We start from the raw sequence: 17,667 nt of genomic DNA on the forward strand, positions 1-17,667 counted from the left end.
GCCGAATGAAAAACCATGGCTTGCTGGACTGTGAGGTGAATCCCCTGTTTGCAGGGCAACACCCAATGTCCCCCCAAGTCACTGGGCGCCTGTTGTGAATGGAATTTAGCCACAGGTCGCTGCCTGTCGGGATGCATTGTTGCCACCGAAATTTAGAATGCGGAACGATGTCGTTACAGGAGCAAAATGATGTTTTCGCCTGCAAAACCACTTTAACGTCACTTTCAATAAAACATGGAATAAAAAGTGCTTGATTTCTTTTTCTTCTTGAGTGACGGTGGCTGAGAAATTTGACTGCAGAGCTTCATTGTCTGGGCTTGAGTCCCAGATCCCCGACCTGCCAGTGACCTGACCTTCAGCAAAGCACCCGCCCTCCCGCTGACTCAGTTTCCCCACTTGTAGCATTAGGCCGGAGCAGCTTGTGGCCCAGTGCAGTAGCTGTCAGTGTCGATGGGTTCACAGCCATCAGGGACCGAGAACAAAGACCGGCAGATTCCCACGGCTGCGTGACTGTGAGCTGCTCGAGGTATTATTTCAAAGACTGTCCTTGCAAACTGGCTTTTTATAAACAGAAAAAAATCGGTGTTTCCCAGGCAGGGAAGGCTGCCGATCAAAACCAGGCCTGTGCTTACCGCCCGCCCGTGCATCCAAGGCCGTCCTGGAGTGATAATTAAAAGCGGAAATCCGAGGTTGCTCTCGGAAGACGGGGCTCATGTAGTGCGCTCTCTGAGGACAGCCGGCTGCCCGTCCCAGCACCTGGGACCACCCTCTGTCTTTCTTGAGACAAAAAGTCCGGAGATGGAAAAGAAAGTTTCACAGGGAGCTGAGTAATGGGCCTTTCTGCTCTGCCAGATCGACCCAGAGGCGCAGGACAGGCTGGCGTGGGGAGGTCAAGACACGTGGCTGTGGGGACAGTGCTGAACCAGGGGCCAGAGGGGACCTGACGTGAACCCCCTGATGTCCAGGGGTCTCTGGCCCCTGTCCTGGTGGTGCCCCTGGGTCCCATTAAATCCTAAGTCCAGTCCATCTGCCCTTGAACGCAGCCCTTCCCAGCCCCCAGCCCCAGAGATCTGGGAGGGGAAGGAGGCTCCGGGAAGCGGGGAGACCACCAAGGTGGCCCTGTCCCGCTGTCCACCCTCCTCCCCACGAAGGTCCCCCAAGCCCCCTCCCTGCCCCGCCCCCGCCAGTGATGAAGTCAACACAGCCTTGACCAGGGTCAAGTTTGATTGGAGTCAAGTTTGGGGTTTATCCCGAGTCTGGGGACGCGCGGGGGCGGGGGGGGGGGGGGAGGGCCCGATGGCTCCGCCCCCGCCGCGCCCGGGCGCGATGCCCTTGGTCGGGTCCCAGAGCGCGCGGCTCCACCCTGCCTGGCCTGCCCCGCTGGGAGGCTGGAGACCCCGAGAGCGCACGCACCCTGCCCCGTGGGGGCGGGTGGGGTGGTTGCGTGGGGCGGTCCGGGCCCGGGAGCGGGGCGCGGGGGCGGGAGGAGGGCGCAGAGCCGCCGCGTGCATGCTGATGAGCCGGGCGGCAGCGTCACTCCGCACCGGCGCCGTGACTGCGGGGCGGGCAGGAGCCGCACGGCAGCCGGAGCGCCCGCCCGGCCCGCGCCGCCCTCACCTCCCCGGCCCCCAGACCCGCCCCGCCGCGCCGGAGACGGGGTGCGCCCCTCTGCGGAGGATGCCGGCTGCGCCCCGCGCCCGCGATCCCGGGCAGCCCCTGCGCGCGGGGACCCGGGCGGCGGCGGGGCGCTCTGAGCGGACGCGGCGGTGCTGAAAGGACAGCTCCCGGCCCCGCGACCCAGCGCACGGCCCCTCCCCACGCCCGCAGCCCCACCCGCAGCCCCCTCCTCTGCGCTGAGCCCCTCAACCGCAGCCCCAGCCCGCAGATTCCCCACAGCCCACAGTCCCTCCCCCAGCCCGCAGCCCCGGCCCGCAGTCCCCCCAAACCCCCTTCCAGAGCCGCGCCCGCTGCCCCCGTGGCCCCACAGCGAGCCGGGGGGCTCATGGTCCCCCGAAGCGGCGGGCTGGGCGGAGTCTCCAGCGGCCGGGCCCACCAGGTGCCCCGTGGGTGAGGCAGCCCCCAGCGGCTTCCAGCCGCGTTCATGGCGGTGGCAAGGAAGATCAAAACTTTGCTGACGGTCAACATCCTGGTGTTCGTGGGCATCATCCTCTTCTCCGTGTACTGCCGCCTGCAGGACCGGTCCGAGGGGCTGGCGCAGCTCGTGCGCAGCGCCGACCGCCGGGTGCGCAGCCGGCTGGCCAAGGCGGGCGCGCTGGCCGACCGCGAGGCCATCCTGCAGCGCCTGGACCACCTGGAGGAGGTGGTCTACAACCAGCTGAACGGTGAGCAGGCCGGTCCCGCTGGGACTGGGAGGCGCGAGGGTGGGGAGCACTGTCCCTGAGCCGGGACCCTGCACTCTGTCCCGGACGCTGGAACTTGCGGGGCCCCAGGGGCCGGAAGGCCAGCAGGGGCGGGGGTGGAGCCTCTGTGACTGCGGAGGGGGCGCGGAGACAGACGGGAAGAGAAGGGCTCCCCTTAGCAGAGGGCGTTGGCCCGGACCCCCGCTGGTTCGCCCAGCCACACCAGGGACACCCGAGACCATCCCTCACCAAACACGCAGGGACTCCAGCTTATCCCCTGAGAGGACTTGTGGGAACTTCTGGAGAGGTTGTGGGACCTGCTTCCAGAGCAGGTACTGCCCAGGTGCCAGCGTGTGGGGCATTGTCCCCCTCCCCGACGCTGGGGGTCAGGGCTCAAGCACAGGGCGGGGCGGGGTGATGCTGCCCTTCCAAGGTTGCTGGCCTGGCACTCTTTTCCTGGTGGGGAGAGGGGCCCCCCGACCACTGGGCTCATCCAGCCGCCCTTCTGAGGGCTGCCCGGGGCTCGCTCCAAAGGTGCTGGGGTTCAGGTGTGGAGTTGCAGGAGCCGCGTCAGGTGGACAGGTGCTCAGGGGCCCAGCAGGGGCCTGGAAGGTGTTAACTGCGTAGGCAGCCCGGCGGCCTTGGTGCCTGGGCGCTGGTGCCCATGGGAGCGTCTGTGAGAAGCCCACTGGCTGGTGGGGGCTGCTTGTTCCACTTGGGTCACTGCTGAGAGACAGCGTGGGGGTCGGGGCCAGAGCCGCAGCCACGGCAGGTGGGACTGCGTTCTTTCCCTCGGGACGCAGCTCCGTGCCAGGTTCTGGAGGAAGGAGGAAAGTTGGTGTGCCTGGTTCATGGGTTCTCCCTCTGATTTCTGTACCGGCAGCCCCGGCAAAGCCTCCTGAAGCATCAGTACCAGGCCCTGCTGCGAGGGGTCTGGGTGTCCAGCCTGGCCCCGGGCAGGACCCTTCGACCTGGAGTCTCGAGGCCCCCAAGGTTCAGGAACAGCTGGCAGGCTTGCCCGAGGGGGGAAGCAGGGCACCCTCCGGAGTGCCTGGGCTCCTTCTCACCGCCCCCCCGGGCCCCCTGGTGCTGCTCGGAGGCGGTTTTGAAAGGCCCTGTGGCTTTTCCTGGTCTTCCCTGCTGAGCGGAGGCCACGAGGGGAGGAGAGTTCAGCTCAGCTGCCACTCGGCTGCTGGTCAGGTGACTCGGGTGGCTCGTCCGGGGCGACACGTGCCCCGTAGGGGTGCACAGCTTCACTGGAGAGTGTTTGCCAGGGTGTCACAGTCTGTTTTGGGGACAACTGGGTGGTTACATAAAACAGCGCGGCTCGGCTGCTCAGGTAGCCTCGGGGAGGTCACGCGGTGCTGCCCCGCCCCTCCCCGGTCCGGCGACCCTCTGTTCCTCCTGCCCAACACCAACCCCTGCCTCCTCCCTCCTTCCTTTCCCACCGGCTTCTCCAACTGCCTCCCACCTCTGTGTCCCTCTGTCTCCGTCGGTTTGTCTGTCTCTGTGTCTCTCCCTCCCTGTCTGTCTGTCCCTGTCTCTCTGTCTCCCCGGTCTCACTCTCTTTGGCAAGTCTATCTTGCCCCCTCTCAGGCCACCTCTGTAGCCCCGCGTCTCACCCAGGGGTCATTCAGTATTTGCTGCTGGAAATGACAAGAGAGCCCCAATGTGACACCCCAGACAGGTCCCTAAGAAGGGACCGGTACAGGAGTAGCCACCTGAAACCGTGCTCAGGCCTCCAGACGGGCCCGGATGCCCCAAGTGAAGGACGAGGAAGGACGGCAGAGAGAAACCTCCCGGGGGCGGGGGCGGGGGGGCTGCCCTTTCCAGCACCGCCTGTTCTATTTTAGGTCGAGGAAACATGAAATTGATTCCCGAGTTTCCACCCGATACTAATGCAGCCGAGTTAGATGGGAGAGGGCGAAACCCAAAACGAAACGGATTCATCACTCACATTTCCTCGGCCTCGGCTGCGTCCCTGACGCCTCCCCCGGCTGGAAGAGCTGGTGGGGAGGCAGGGGCCCAGCGGCAGGACGCCCTCCCCGGTTCCCCCTGCGCCTTCGGCCACGACCTTCCCCGGGAGTCTTGGGGCCTCTGCGGAGGCCTGTTCCATGCTGCACACTCGCAGAACGAACACACCCAGGAGAGAACACTCGTGAGGGAGCTGCCTCGTGTGCACACACACACACACACACAAGCTTGCTTCCACACTCAGCAGGCTGGGCAAGGAAAAGGCTCAGGGACGAGAGTCGGCCTCCCGAATAGTTCCGTAGCTCACCGTTCTGAGAGGGAACCGGGCCCCAGTCTTGCGAACTCTGGGTGGGGAGGGAAGGGAGAGACGGTCCCCTCGGTGGTCTGCATGTTCAAGCCCTCCTGTCTTTAAGAAAATGTCCACACCCCTTGTGGGGGCGCAGGGAGTTCTCCTGTGGCTGTTGGGGTTTACTTCTGTCCCCTTTGGTGTTGAGCCCCCATGAGGTCAAGGTGCGTGTTTGCAGGCGGTGGGCAGGTGGAGGCCTTCGCCTCGGGCACCGGCCTGGCCCTCCTCAGCTCGGGCAGGACGGTCTGTGCCGACCCGGCCGCCCATCCCTTGGTACCTCCGGACGAGTTCTTACGACCCCTGTGGAGGGGTGATTCTGGAGTGGATCTGGGGGCGGGGACACTGGGTTGCAGTTTGGGTGGATTTGTGGTTTTTGAGGGAGGTCATTTCTAGAAGTCAGAGGGGCCGTGTCAGGCCCTCCCGGGGATCCGCCCCAGCCCCGGTCTGCAGGGCACACACGACCCTCAGGGGTCACAGCCGGGCTCGGCTTCCCACACCTCTGCTTCCGGTGCAGTGCAGGCTGGCGCCACGGCCGACCCTGCACACCCGGGGCTGCTACCTGGAGACGTCGGGGATCTTGGCCTCACGCTCTGGACACGGGAGGGGACCCCTTGTAAAGGGGCTGTGGGCCCGGACACGGGGCCAACAGAGTGTACTGGGTGCATTGGCCAGCGGCCAGGGGGCCGGTCCGTGGAGCCTGTGCTGGGGACACAAGTTCAGGAGCTGCACTGGTCAGGTCCAGCCGCTGGGACGCGTACCGCAGGGCAGGCAGTTTAAACAGCAGAGATGCCAGTCCTGCAGGCTGGGGGCTGGGTTTCCAGGGTGAGGAGACCTCCTCTCGGTGCCCCTCTGTGGGCCTACTGGGAGGTGGTCTTTCCCGCCGTCCAGCCCCCCCCCGGGACCTCCCAGTGATCTCATCCCACCTGGTCACCTCCCTGAAGGTCCCCTCCTGTCTGTGACCCCAGGTCTGGGCTGGGCCCGAGGGGTGAGAGTTTCCCAGGATGTTCCTCTGTTGGGGTCGGAGCAGAGAACTGAGCCCGAAGGGACCCAGTCACCCACTGCTGGAGGCAGGGGTGGGCGAGGGGAGGCCGGGCCAGGTGGCTGACCCTCTCGGGCAGGCTCACTCTGAGCCGGGCTGCCGCTGAGGTGGCAGGAATCCCGGAGGCTGCTGTGCCTGCTCCCCGGCAATAATGGGCCTGGGTCGGCCTTTACCGGGGAGGAGCCGGCCGGGTGACCTTCTGCAGCCTCCACGTGCTTCACCAGGTGCAAGGAAGAGCCGGGAAGTGCATTTGCAGGCGTTTCCTGACGTCCCTTATCCCCGCACTTTGGCCCTATATTCATATGAGCTGAACACAAGTATTATGTATGGAGATTTATCAGACACTATGTTAGTCTCCGTGAGAATATGTTTTACAGCCATTGCCCCGACCACAGGATATTCAGAACTTTGTCGTTCAGAAGGGTTGTCAGTGTCTTCGCTGTTGACAATAAGCTATTAGTTCCGGTGCCTGGGAGTCCTGACGGCCCGGCGTAACGCAATTGGCTGTTCTCTGGAGCGTGGGTGGGGGGTGGGGGGTGGCTGAAGCCGGGGGAGAGAGAGATCCGCTCCAGGGGCCGAGGCAGCTTGAGTTTCTCATTTTTATCTCCACTTCGTAATCATCCCGATTAACAGCCGGGCATGTTAAATTGGCCTCGATTTTTACAGGGTGTGGAGGCAGGAGCTGGGGGCCGGCGGGACGCTGTGCCCACAGCTGTGTCCACCTTTTCTCTCCACCCCACACGCTCCACAGAGCCAACCACCAAGGCCACAGGCCCACGAAGGCACGGCAGGTGACAGGTGGCTTTCCCGCCGCAGACCGCGGAGTCCTGCTTGTTAGGTGGCGTTGGGAGCTGGAGACGGGAGGCCTGGGCTCCGGCCCACGGGCCAGGGCAGCACCGGGTCAGACATCTGTCTCCGCCAGTGTCCGCAGCGCCCCCTGGAGGCCAGTGCTGATAGGGTCTGCTCACCAGGGCTCCAGGAGCACCAGGCCATGCCCCACATGGGGTCCCGCCGGTCCCACGGGTCCTCCCCTTTGCGTTCTTGTGAAATGCCAAGTTTGCAGTATTTAGACCCCCCCCACCCCGCCAGGAAAACTGCAAGTTAGGGGCTGACTCATCTCCACCATCATTTCTCTTCATTTTAGCCTCGTAATTTCTTACCAGATATTTCCAGCTCTGCAGACATGGGTCTTGTTACTTTCCTTTTCAGTCTAACTTTCTCAGTGGTTTTCAGGGCCGTGGTTGGATGGACAAGCCCAGCCTGCCCTCCTGGGGACCCTGGCCGACCTGAGACCCCTTCTATGGGCTGCCAGAGGCCGTCGGTCCCCTGGGCTGTCCCCACGCTGAGTTGTGAGCCAGGCGTGTCTCGCAGGCTGCCTGACGTTGCTGGTGGGGGCAGCCCCCCTTCCTGAAGGCGCCTTCATGCTGCCTCTTCCCCTTCGATTAGCTTGTGACCGGCAGCATCTCCATTTGGGCTGCTTCCTCCCTTGGAATATTGGCTCAAGTCGTGGTGACAGATGGGATTCGGTGACTCGAGAAGCTGGGAGCCTGCAGACCTCACTTGCTTCCAAGTTGAGAAATCACAGCCGCCCACATACCCCAGGTATCCTGGAGTGAGTGGCTGCCGAGAGAGAGGTGACTCCTCTGGGGGCGAGGCCGTCGGCAGGGCCCCCGGAAAGCTGCCTGCCTGTGCGCTTCCCGAGGGCAGAGGCGAGGCTGCAATCCCAGCACAGCCCTGTCCCTGGATGGGGCCGCTGGCAGGGCAGGGCAGGGTAGCTTGGCTTTCCTTGTCACAGTGCCCTCTGGTCCCTAACACGCACCCCCTTGCTTCTCTGGGCGGATTCAGAGTCACTGACAAAACCCTGGCTGATGTGGCCTGACTGCCTTGTGGGTGGTTTTCCTCCTGGATGAAACCCCACCCATCCCATCAGACACGCAGCTCCGCCCGTCCTGCCAGCCTCATGGTCACAAGATGGCTGCTGCAGCTCCAGGCACCAAGTCTTAGTTCCAGGCAGGAGGATGGGGAGATGATTACAGATAAAAGGCAAAAACAGATAAACCACCAGCTTCTGGGGGCCCAGGTGTTCCTCCCTTCACACGTGGCCCTGTCACTGCCACCTCTGTCTCCACGTCACACAGCTTCCTCTTCCGTGTGGACTCTGTCCTGCCCTCTGTCAAGGACGCCAGTGATGGAACCTGGGGCCCTTCCGGACAACCCAGGGCACGCCCCCTCCGACAGGGCCTTGACGTAACCCCATCCGCAAAGTCTCCTGACTGTTCCAGACGACATGTGCTCCAGGTCCAGGGACAAGAACCTGACACTCGGGAGCCACTCTCTCCCTGCCACACCTGCCCCGGCTAACGGGTGTGGGCCCCACTTGACTGTTGGCGGAAAGCCGTGTTTCCCACAGATACGAGTGAGCTGCTAACGGTGGGGTGTGAATCTGTGAGGCGCCTGCTGCTGACGGTCTTGAAAGTCTGGTGTCTTTGTCCCGTGGCCCCCATGGGTGGGGCTTGTGAGCCACAGTCCCCGCCACTCCCTACTGCTGATTCCCCGTGGAGTGAGGCCCTGGGGAATCCCGTGTGCGTGCATACATGTTTCTGCAGGCACACATGTGTGCACACATGTTTTTGTGTGTGCATGTGTGTCTAGCATTTTCCGCCGTGAGCATTTAGGACTCTCCCCACCAGAACTGACGCACTCTCTGATTGGAGGCATGAGGGGAGAGATGGCTGGCAGCTGAGAAATTAATCTAAACCTTCTGTGAAATAGTTTGGCTCCAAGACCCGTAAACGCAAACAGATAGGAACCCCAAAGCGCAGGTCTGTGTATCCGTGCGGGGCCAGTCACCGTCACCGAGCCGCACATGGTGACTGAGGAGACGCTAGACAATCGTCTTCAGTGGGAGCGGAAAGCAAAATGCAGGTGACCTTCTGTCTTTAGAATTGAGCCCCAGTGCTTGGTGCCCTGACCCCTCTCCAGGGCGAGGCCGTGGCCAGCATGAGGGGCAGAGGGCCTGGATGGCCCCATCGTCACCGGGTTCCTACTGCGCTGGGGGCGGCTCCTGATCTTCTGAGACGGGCCCTCCTGGGCAGGAACACCAGCCCCCAGACGCCCCGCAGCCAGGGCTTGTGCTCAGCGCAGATGCTGTGACCTGGCCGGATTCCGCCCTGGCCACCAGGTCGGTCCTCAGGCCGTGCTGGCGCTGCCATCCTTGCCTCTAACCCCGACTGGGGGGCCGGGGCTGGCGATGGGGCGGCTGTGGACAGGGGAAGCCCTTTGCCAGCCTGGGCAGCAGGAGGCAGACAAGGCGCCCGCCCATCACAAAGTCAGTCGCATCCAGAGATGCTGCAGACCAGCCTCCCGGCTGTGACGATGTGGCCCCAGCAATCGGCAGGCGGCTCCTTCACGTCCTTGGTGGTCTAAATGCACAGTCGGTGACTTTTGCCGGCCCCTCTGAACTCCCCTCTGAGATGCTGTGTGGTTAGCGGGCTGAGCCGTGCCCACGGCGAGCCTCCGTGGTCGCCTCCGTGGGAAGGGGGATGGGGGGGGCGTCCTCACAACGCTGGCCCAGGGCACAGCCACCGCAGTAAACGCTGGGTGTTGTCAGCAGCTGTGACCTCCACGGGCCAGAACATGCTGTCTTTGTTTGTCCTTTCATCTGGCGCGTGGGAAAAGTGTCAGACATCCCTGGGGCTGAGCTAACACATGCAGATTCCCCATCACTCTCACAGTCGGGGCTCATTCACGGACTAAAGGTGGGGGGGGGGCAGGGCTTCAAACGGGAAAGCACCCGGTCAGCGCTCGCTCTCAGGATCCGCTGGGGCAGGCTGTCTATGCTGGTCCCCCGGCCCAGGCTAGGGAAGCGCCACCGCCGCCCTGCGGCAGAAACCAGGGACACCCACTCCCTCTACGTCTGGCGGCCCCAGGCGTCCGGGCCAGCCTGCGTCCCTCCCATCTCTGCCTCCCACTTCACAAGGCTTCTCCAGAGTTTGTTTCCCCAAAAGCTCCCTCCTGATATGGACCCTGCCACTGGGTGAGGACCCCCACCCCCACCCGTCTGCCACCAGTCGCACCCACCAGTGTGCCCCTCGGAAGGCTACGCAGAAGGTCAGGGTCCGAACCTACAGGGAAGCGAAACGGCCGGGGTTCTGGGGAGTGAGCACAGCGTGGGGAAGAGCGATGGACCTGGGGCCTCGGCGCTGGAAAATCCACCCCTGAGCGGCTCAAGGCCTGGGTGTGGCCTCAGTCCTCACGGTGCAGACACCGCACGGGCAGGCCGTGGTCACGGGCAGAGGCTGGTGTTCTGTGGGGCCCCAGGGACGAGAGAGCGGGGGATGCAGAGGGCACCCTTCGAGCGTCTTTCCCCCACTTTTCTTATTTTTCTTCGTTTTGCAGTTCAGCATTTTATAGTTTTGTTAGTCCTTTGTGGTGGAGGGAGCACTGAGGATGAGGTCGACCCCCTGCACCAACTTCTAAGCGTCCAGTGCAGCGCCTTCCGAGAGGCCTGCGGGGCAGGCCCACCCCAGCCTCTTCCTCTCGGTTCGGAGGGACAGGGAGGGAGGGAGGTCGAGGGGAGAATGTGTGGAGCCGGAACCTCACACTCGAGCAGTAACTCGGGGAACATGCTAATTTCTCCTCAAACCTGGGAGCTGGAGGCCGTGGCTGAAGTCGATACTTCCAGAAATAGAGCTTTTCCAGGTCACAGGGGTGCCCACCGGGATCACCAAAAATACCAGCAGAGAGGAGAAGCCGCCGGGGCAGGAGTGGGCGGCGGGGGGGGGGGGGGGTGTGGGCCAAGTTGAGACAGAAGCCCCCCCTCCACGGGGGTGGCCGGAAGCCCCAGGAACCAGCTCCACTGACAAAGCACCTCCAGACCCTGAGCATGACATTCAGATGCGAGTGGACAAAACAAAGGAACTAAACCCAGGAAAACAGGGTCCCCCGGGAGCAAGGCTCGCGGGGGCGACAGCTCGGGAAACGCTGACTCTGCCGGGAGCTGTCGATGTGGGGTTGGGGCCCATGCAGGGCTCCCAGTGACAGAGCTGTCCCCTGGTCAGGCCCTGGTGGCCGGAGTGGAGACGCTGTGTCTCCAGGTTGCGCCCTGGGCAGCGGCTGACAGCCGAGTCCAAGCTGAGCCGCTCCTGCGGTGCAGACCTCGCAGCAAGATCAGGACGCCACACAGCACTGAACCGGGACCGGGAGCGGTTTGCGAGCCCAGTGGGTTTCCAGCTCCGCCTGGGCTCGCATCCTTCAGTCCCATGCAAACCCCAGCTCTGTGCTTGCCTGTTTAAAGTGGAACATTCTGAAGCCCTGGCTGGCGTGGCTCAGTGGATTGAGCGCGGGCCTGCAAACCAGAGGATCTCAGATCACGATTCAATTCCCAGTCAGGGCACATGCCTGGGGTGCAAGCCAGTTCCCAGCAGGGGACGCACGAGAGGCAACCACACATTGATGTTTCTCTCCCTCTCTCCTTCCCTTCCCCTCTAAACATAAATAAATAAAATCTTTAAAAAGAAGGATAAACTGACTTCCGCCAAGATGGAGGCATAGGTGGAGACGCCGTGCTTCCTCACACAACCAAGTTTAGAGACAACTAAATATTAGCAACAGAAAACACAGCCAGAACACAGAAAATTGAACTTTTCAGAAGTCTGATACCAACAAATTCTTCAGCTTGACCGGTAAGAGGGGCGAAACCAGCAGCTGGCAGAGCGGGATAGCACAGGAAAACTCGGTCAGACGGACTCAGGCGCGCAGAATCCAGGCGCAGGGTTGGACCTGGTGGGCAACTCAGCGAGCAATCTCGGGGAAAGAGCGAGGGAGCAGGGCTGCGGGTTGACTGCGGTCGCGCATTCGTGTGTGGATAGACGAGCGAGGGAGTGAGCGATTGGACGAGAGCCAGCAGGCCCAGCGGCAAGCAGCGGTGGAGGACGCCACCATTTCCCCGCTCTAACCCCGCCTCCCCATACAGCGTCATAACTCAGCGACCTAAGTGGCCCCACCCCAGTGAACAACCTAAGACTCTGCTCCTCACCCAGCTGTGAGAAACAGCAGAGGGGGCCGCCACTTCCCCGCTCTGACCACGCCCCCACATACAGCGTCACAACCCAGTGACCTGGGAGTCCAAGGCTCTGCTACTCATACTTAAGGGGTGCCAACAGACCAAAAATGGCGCAAGAAGATCTCAAAGCCCTAGAGCCTATAAATCTAAGCCATGAAGAAATAGCAAAACTCTCAGACGCACAGTTTAAAACACTGGTGATCAGGATACTCACAGAACTGGTTGATTATAGCCACAAATTAGACAAACATATGAGGGCAAAACTAATTGAAATGAATGGAATTGCACAGGAAACCAATAGCAATGAAAAGGAAACTGGGACTCAAATCAATGGAGTGGACCAGAAGGAAGCAAATAATGGCCAAACAGAAAAGAGTGAAGAAGCAAGAATTCGAAAAATGAGGAGAGGCTTAGGAACCTCCAGGACATCTTTAAACGCTCCAACATCCGAATTATAGGGGTACCAGAAGGGGGAAAGGAACAGCCACCAGTGGAAAACGTATTTGAACAAATAATAAAGGAGAACTTCCCCAATCTGGCAAAGGAAATAGACTTCCAGGAAATCCAGAAAGCTCAGAGAGTCCCAAAGAAGTTGGACCCAAGAAGAAACACACCAAGGCACATCATCATTACATTAGCCAAGATTAAAATGAAGGAGAGAATCCTAGAAGCAGCAAGAGATAAGGGGACAGCTACCTACAGAGGAGTCCCCACCAGACTGTCAGCGGATTTCTCAAAAGAGACCTTACAGGCAAGAAGGGGCTGGAAAGAGGTATTCCAAGGCATGAAATCCAAAGACCTACATCCAAGATTGATCTATCCAGCAAAGCTTTCATTTAGAATGGAAGGGCAGATAAAGTGCTTCTCAGATAAGATCAAATTCAAGGAGTTCATCATCAAAAGGGACTTATCTAAGTAAAAGAAGTTAAAGAAACATGAACAGTGAAAGGACAACAAACTCACAGTTATTAACAACCACACCTAAAACAAAAACAGAAATGAAGATCTCAAGGAGGGTTAGCAACAAGGGAGTGGGAGGAGGAGAAGGGGGGAGAAGGTACAGAAAATAAATAGCATAAACAGTAGATAGAAAATAGATTGGGGGGCAAGAATAGTATGGGAAAAATAGAATCTAAAGAACTTGAGACACATGGTCATAAATTACAGGCGGGTAGAGTGGAGGGGAATGAAGGGGAGAATAGAACAACTGTAACAGCATAATCAATAAAAAATAAATTAAAAAAATAAAATAAATTGATAAATAATCTTAAAAAAATAAAAAATAAAAGGCTAAAAAAACAAGGATAAACTGAGGCATAGGAACAGTTTTAAGAGTTTATCGGAGCAAAACTCAGTGGAATTGGGGGTGCCGGCCCCTGGTGTGGTTGGGTGCGCAGGGGACGGGAGAGCGGAGACAGGCAGAGAAGTGGGAAGGAGGTTTGGGGGTGTGGGGTGCAGCCTGCTGGCCCTGCACGGGGTGGCCGTCCCGGGGTTTGGCCACTGGCCAGGTGCTGGAAGGACGGTCAAAGTCCAGCACCCCGGTTCCCTCGTTCACAAACCCAAGGCGTAGAAGTGTCCCCAGTGGGGGTGCCTGTGACATGGACGCAGGTGTTTCCCAGAGTTCACACTCCCTGGGCCGGAGGAGGATGGATCCCTCTCTCTCCACGGTGCAGCCCGAGGACAGCACCTCCGCGGCCACTTCCTGGGTTAGAAACCACTGCTCCCCCCGCCCCCCTCCAAAGCCGAGGTGCTCGGAGTCGTCCCTCCTGCAGAGCGAGGGGACATCCTGGCCAGGTGGCACAACTCTGTCCCTGGCTCCCTCTGAGAACAATGGCACTGAGCCATGTTCCTCTCCCGGCACAAGTGACCACATAGAATATTCCAGAACACGCGCGGCCGGCCCTCTCAAGTCCTCACACACGCACTCACCTTGGTCTCCGGGAAGTTCAAGGGCTCCTTTCCTGGAGGTCACCGTGGTGGCCGGACCCCCTGGTCAGCACCGTCCATCGCAGAGAGCCGTGCCGGATGGCGATGCCTCGGTCCACAGGGCGTTTCTGGCCCTGGGACCCGTGCAGCCCCCAGGGGCTCCGTGTGTTTCGCCTGGAATCACCTGCCTGTGTGCAGGGCACTCAGATGACAAAGCTGGAAGGTGGTCCCCTCGGGCAGTGGGTCTGCAATTCCTGCTTTGCGTTTTCAATGTTAATTCACATTCACCTTATATTTTAAAAAGTCGATAGACTTCACTCTTTGGGGCAGTTTTAGGTTTGCAGGAACAGTGAGTGGACGTGCAGAGAGCTCCAGGGTAGCCCCCTGCCCCCACGGACCCCCTGTTGTTCGACTGCTCCTCATTGCCCCGGTCCTCAGTTGACACTGGGGCTCCCTCTTGGGTGTCCCTTCTGTGGGCCTGGACAGACTTGTAAAATGAGGCATGTCCACAACTGCTGTGCCCCCGCCCTGAAATCTGCTGTGCACTCCTCACCCTGGCCCAGCGCCCAAGGAGCTCCCCCACCCCCGCTCCGCAGAAGGCCTGGGCCTGCCTGACTCCCTCTTTCCTGCTCCCGCCAGGCCTCGCCAAGCCCATGGGTCTGGTGGAGGGCCCAGGGGGCCTGGGCCAAGGTGGCGTGGCGGCCGCTCTGCGGGACGATGGCCAGGAGGCCGCGGGCGACTACGAGGAGTACGGCTACAACGCGCAGCTCAGTGACCGCATCTCCCTGGACAGGGCCATCCCCGACTACAGGCCCAAAAAGTGAGTAGTGACCCCCACGGGGCCCCCCCGCCCCTCAGGGTCCCCCGTGAGCTCGGACACACACCGTCGCATGGACCGGTGCCTGCCCCGGGTTCTGGGCTCTCGGCCGGCGGCCACTGCAGGGCCCGGCGACTGGACCGGCTGCGAGGTCCAGCGCAGTGGCCTCTGACCACACAGAGGAGGCGGCAGGTGAGGTTCCGGCGTCCGTCCGCACGGCGCCCAACGCACGCAAAGCGGGTGCGCGCGCAGCTGTGAGGTGCGGGCGCCCCCTGCCGCCCGGAATCGGGAGCGTGGGTCTTAACTGTTGGTGTGGGTTCGTGTCCCGTCTCCTTCCAAAGACCAGCGAGGGGGCTCTGGTGCCAGAGGCGTGCACGGGACAACCCCAGCACACACGGGCGTATGCCTGCATGCACACACGTGCATGCACACGGTGCAATGAGGCCTCCCCCAGCCCCTGTCACCCTGCCAGGCTTGTCCGGAGACCCCGGAGCTCAGCCAGCTCCCCTCCATGCTCAGTGGGCGGCCTCGTGGGCATCACCAGGTGCGGTGGCAGCTTTGGGACACATTCTGGGAGGAAAGAGACGCGGGTGGGCAGCACCCCCCGCTGCCCAGCGCTCAGTTCAGGCACAGTGCTGCGGCGGGCCACCTGCCCCTCAGGCCCGCACTCACTCAACCCAAGAAAGGCGTGAAGGACCGATGTCCCCACTTCGCCAACGGGAAACCGAGGCAGGAAAGGCCTGTGGGGCCAGGACCTGGGCATCTGCAGGTGTGTGGAGAGGGCAGATGCCCGTCGTCCCACAGGGCTGGGCGGGGGAGGGTACGTCTCCCAGGGCAGCAGATAGACAGACGGCGCTCAGCCTGGGCCGACCGGTCTCGTTCAGACCGGGACCCCCACCCGCCGTAGTCCCTGCAGAGTCTGCCCACCATCAGCAACCGCGCTGCCGGTGGGCTCTGCACATGCTGGTGTCAGAGACTCACACTGGACGCCAGGGAGCAGGTGCATGGGTGTATGTCTGTTCATGTGCGTGTGTTGTGCCTGTGAGTGCACGTGCTAACACATGTACATGTTCACACATGTGCCTGCACACATGCGCAGGTGAGTGTGGGCACACGTGCACACATGTGTGCCCCACATGTGCGTGCATGTCCACACTCCTTCACGTGCCTGTGTGTGCACATGCAGCCATGTGCACATGCACATGTGCCTGCGTGTCAGTGCGTGTGTCCCTGCCTCGATGGCTACCGAGAGCACTCACTGCTTTCTCCCATTAACACACTATTGATTTCCCTCTCTCCGGAGGTGGACAGTTTCCAATTAAGCAGTGGCTTTAATTATGCTACAAAGCACATAACATAGATCTTGATTACTGAGCTGGGCCCAGGGGATCATGAAAGGAAAACCGGCAAATCCACATTAAACAGGATCATAAAAGTGAGCGGCCTTATCCGAGCCCCCCTCCCCCCGCCCCCGTGCATTCCAGGGCAGTCAGGTCCTCGCCGCCACGTCTGTGACATCCCCGTGCACGGCGTTAACTGTGTGAGCTGCGAGCAGCGGGCGGTCAGCTCTGACACGTGCAGGCTGAGTGGACGGTGAGCGGGAGGACCCGTCCTGGCTGTCGGCCGGCCTGGGGCCTGCTCTGCGCTGCCCCTGTGCGGGAGCGGGGCAGGCGTCCGGGACAGCGCGCAGGGAAGACTCGGGGCCCAAGTGGAAGTGAGCCGTGTCGTGTGGCTTGTCCCGTGGGCAATGGTACCTCCTTTCTCCTCGTCAGGGGACCCCTGCCTTCCCACCAGCTCCTGAGCCATCGTTCTGTGCCACTGAAGGAGGTGCATGCAGGATCTTGGGGAACACAGTTCCCCAAGGGACGGTCGCCGAGGCCAGCAGCCTCCCCCCTGCTCTCTCTCCCGGGAGCAGGCTGCAGTGGCTCACCCTGCTGCAGGCTTGGAGGCTGATGGAAGCTGGACAGGACGGACCGACCGACTCAGCCTCAGAAAGACAGTTTCCGTGGGGGCCGCTGTGCCTCCGAGCCCACGGGACCCAGCCTCGGGCCCTGCAGTAGTCCCGGCCAGCAGGAAGGCCCACCCAGATCGTGTCCCCCACCAGGCAGAAGCCACCACGGGGAAGGTCTCCTGGAGGCTGTCAAAGGCAGACGAATCCCAGTGATGTGCTTCCGAGAACCTCCCACAGCTCTTCCCAGAAACACTGGTCACGGGCTCCATGACGCGGCTTCCCGGCCACGCTGAACCCCAGCCCTGCGTCTGCGGCAGGAGATGGATGTACTCGGTTCACGAGGCGACGCTCGCGGTCCCCGGGGAGGGAGGCTGGCACGCCATCCCTCCCGCACTGTGCTTGCGGCCCCAGCGGCCCCAAGGGCAGCCCCATCAATTTCCATCTGTGTCGCTGCCGTGGCCGGGTTTCCCGTGAGGCCAGCCAGACTCTGCCTGCCACGCGCCCCCTGGGACCTCAGAGGTGGCTGCTGCCCCCGGGCCCTGCGGGTCTGCAGGTCCTCCTGGACCCCTGGGGCGTGGAGCCCAGTGCCCTCCAGCCCGGGGCCTGGTGCGAGTGCACCGACTCGGCCACATGTGAGCGGCACCCGGGGCGTCCAGCGCTGTGGGGGTCTGCACGCTCCCCAGAGAGCCGGAATCGGCCAGACTTGAGAAATGCGCCTTTCCGGTCACCAGGCCACTAGCAGGTCATGTCCCAGTCAGTGCCTCTGACCCTGGCTTCAGGGAGTCCCAGCCGGGGGCCGGGGGACAACCTCTGAGTCAGCCGTCAGGGCCCATGTGGGTCCTTTCTCTTGTCCACTCTGAGCAGCTGAGGTGCAGTGTTGCCAACCCGGGGGTCACAGGTCGCCGCGGAGGCAGAGTGTCTGTCTGAGGGATATTGGGCAGAAGCCCACTCAGCTTTCTGACCAGGGGACAGCCCAGGGCCGCGGTGTCTCTGAGACGGGAAGGGGACAGTGACGCCCAAGGCAGGAAGCTGACACAGTGACACTGAGGCTAATTTCAGTCTGGTATCGACTGCTCCATGGTTTCAGCATCTGCTTTCCTGTGTCTTTGCAAACAGCCCTTGGGGACACAGTGTTGCTTCTGGCCCGTCCAGAGGTGACTCTGTCCTGTTCTGACCCCGGAAGGTTGAGG

The 17,667-nt window shown here is 61.6% G+C and overlaps 1 protein-coding gene across 2 annotated transcripts in view; it reads left to right on the forward strand.

The window, feature by feature from the left end:
• The first annotated feature begins 2,078 nt into the window (after window positions 1-2,078).
• The window catches only part of GALNT9 (polypeptide N-acetylgalactosaminyltransferase 9), a 31,444-nt gene continuing 15,855 nt past the window's right edge, over window positions 2,079-17,667 (forward strand). The window contains exons 1-2 of one of the 2 annotated variants that reach the window (XM_037161098.2): window positions 2,079-2,342; window positions 14,349-14,529. In XM_037161098.2, coding sequence (XP_037016993.2) covers window positions 2,102-2,342; window positions 14,349-14,529 — 422 coding nt within the window. In that variant the 5' untranslated portion in view covers window positions 2,079-2,101. Of the gene's footprint in view, window positions 2,343-8,073; window positions 8,136-14,348; window positions 14,530-17,667 lie in introns of those variants that run through there. The other variant, XM_037161099.2, reaches the window with a different exon arrangement.

The sequence above is a fragment of the Artibeus jamaicensis genome, unplaced genomic scaffold (assembly GCF_021234435.1).
Source record: "Artibeus jamaicensis isolate MK-2021 breed Jamaican fruit bat unplaced genomic scaffold, CSHL_Jam_final contig_525, whole genome shotgun sequence".
NCBI lineage: Eukaryota > Metazoa > Chordata > Mammalia > Chiroptera > Phyllostomidae > Artibeus > Artibeus jamaicensis.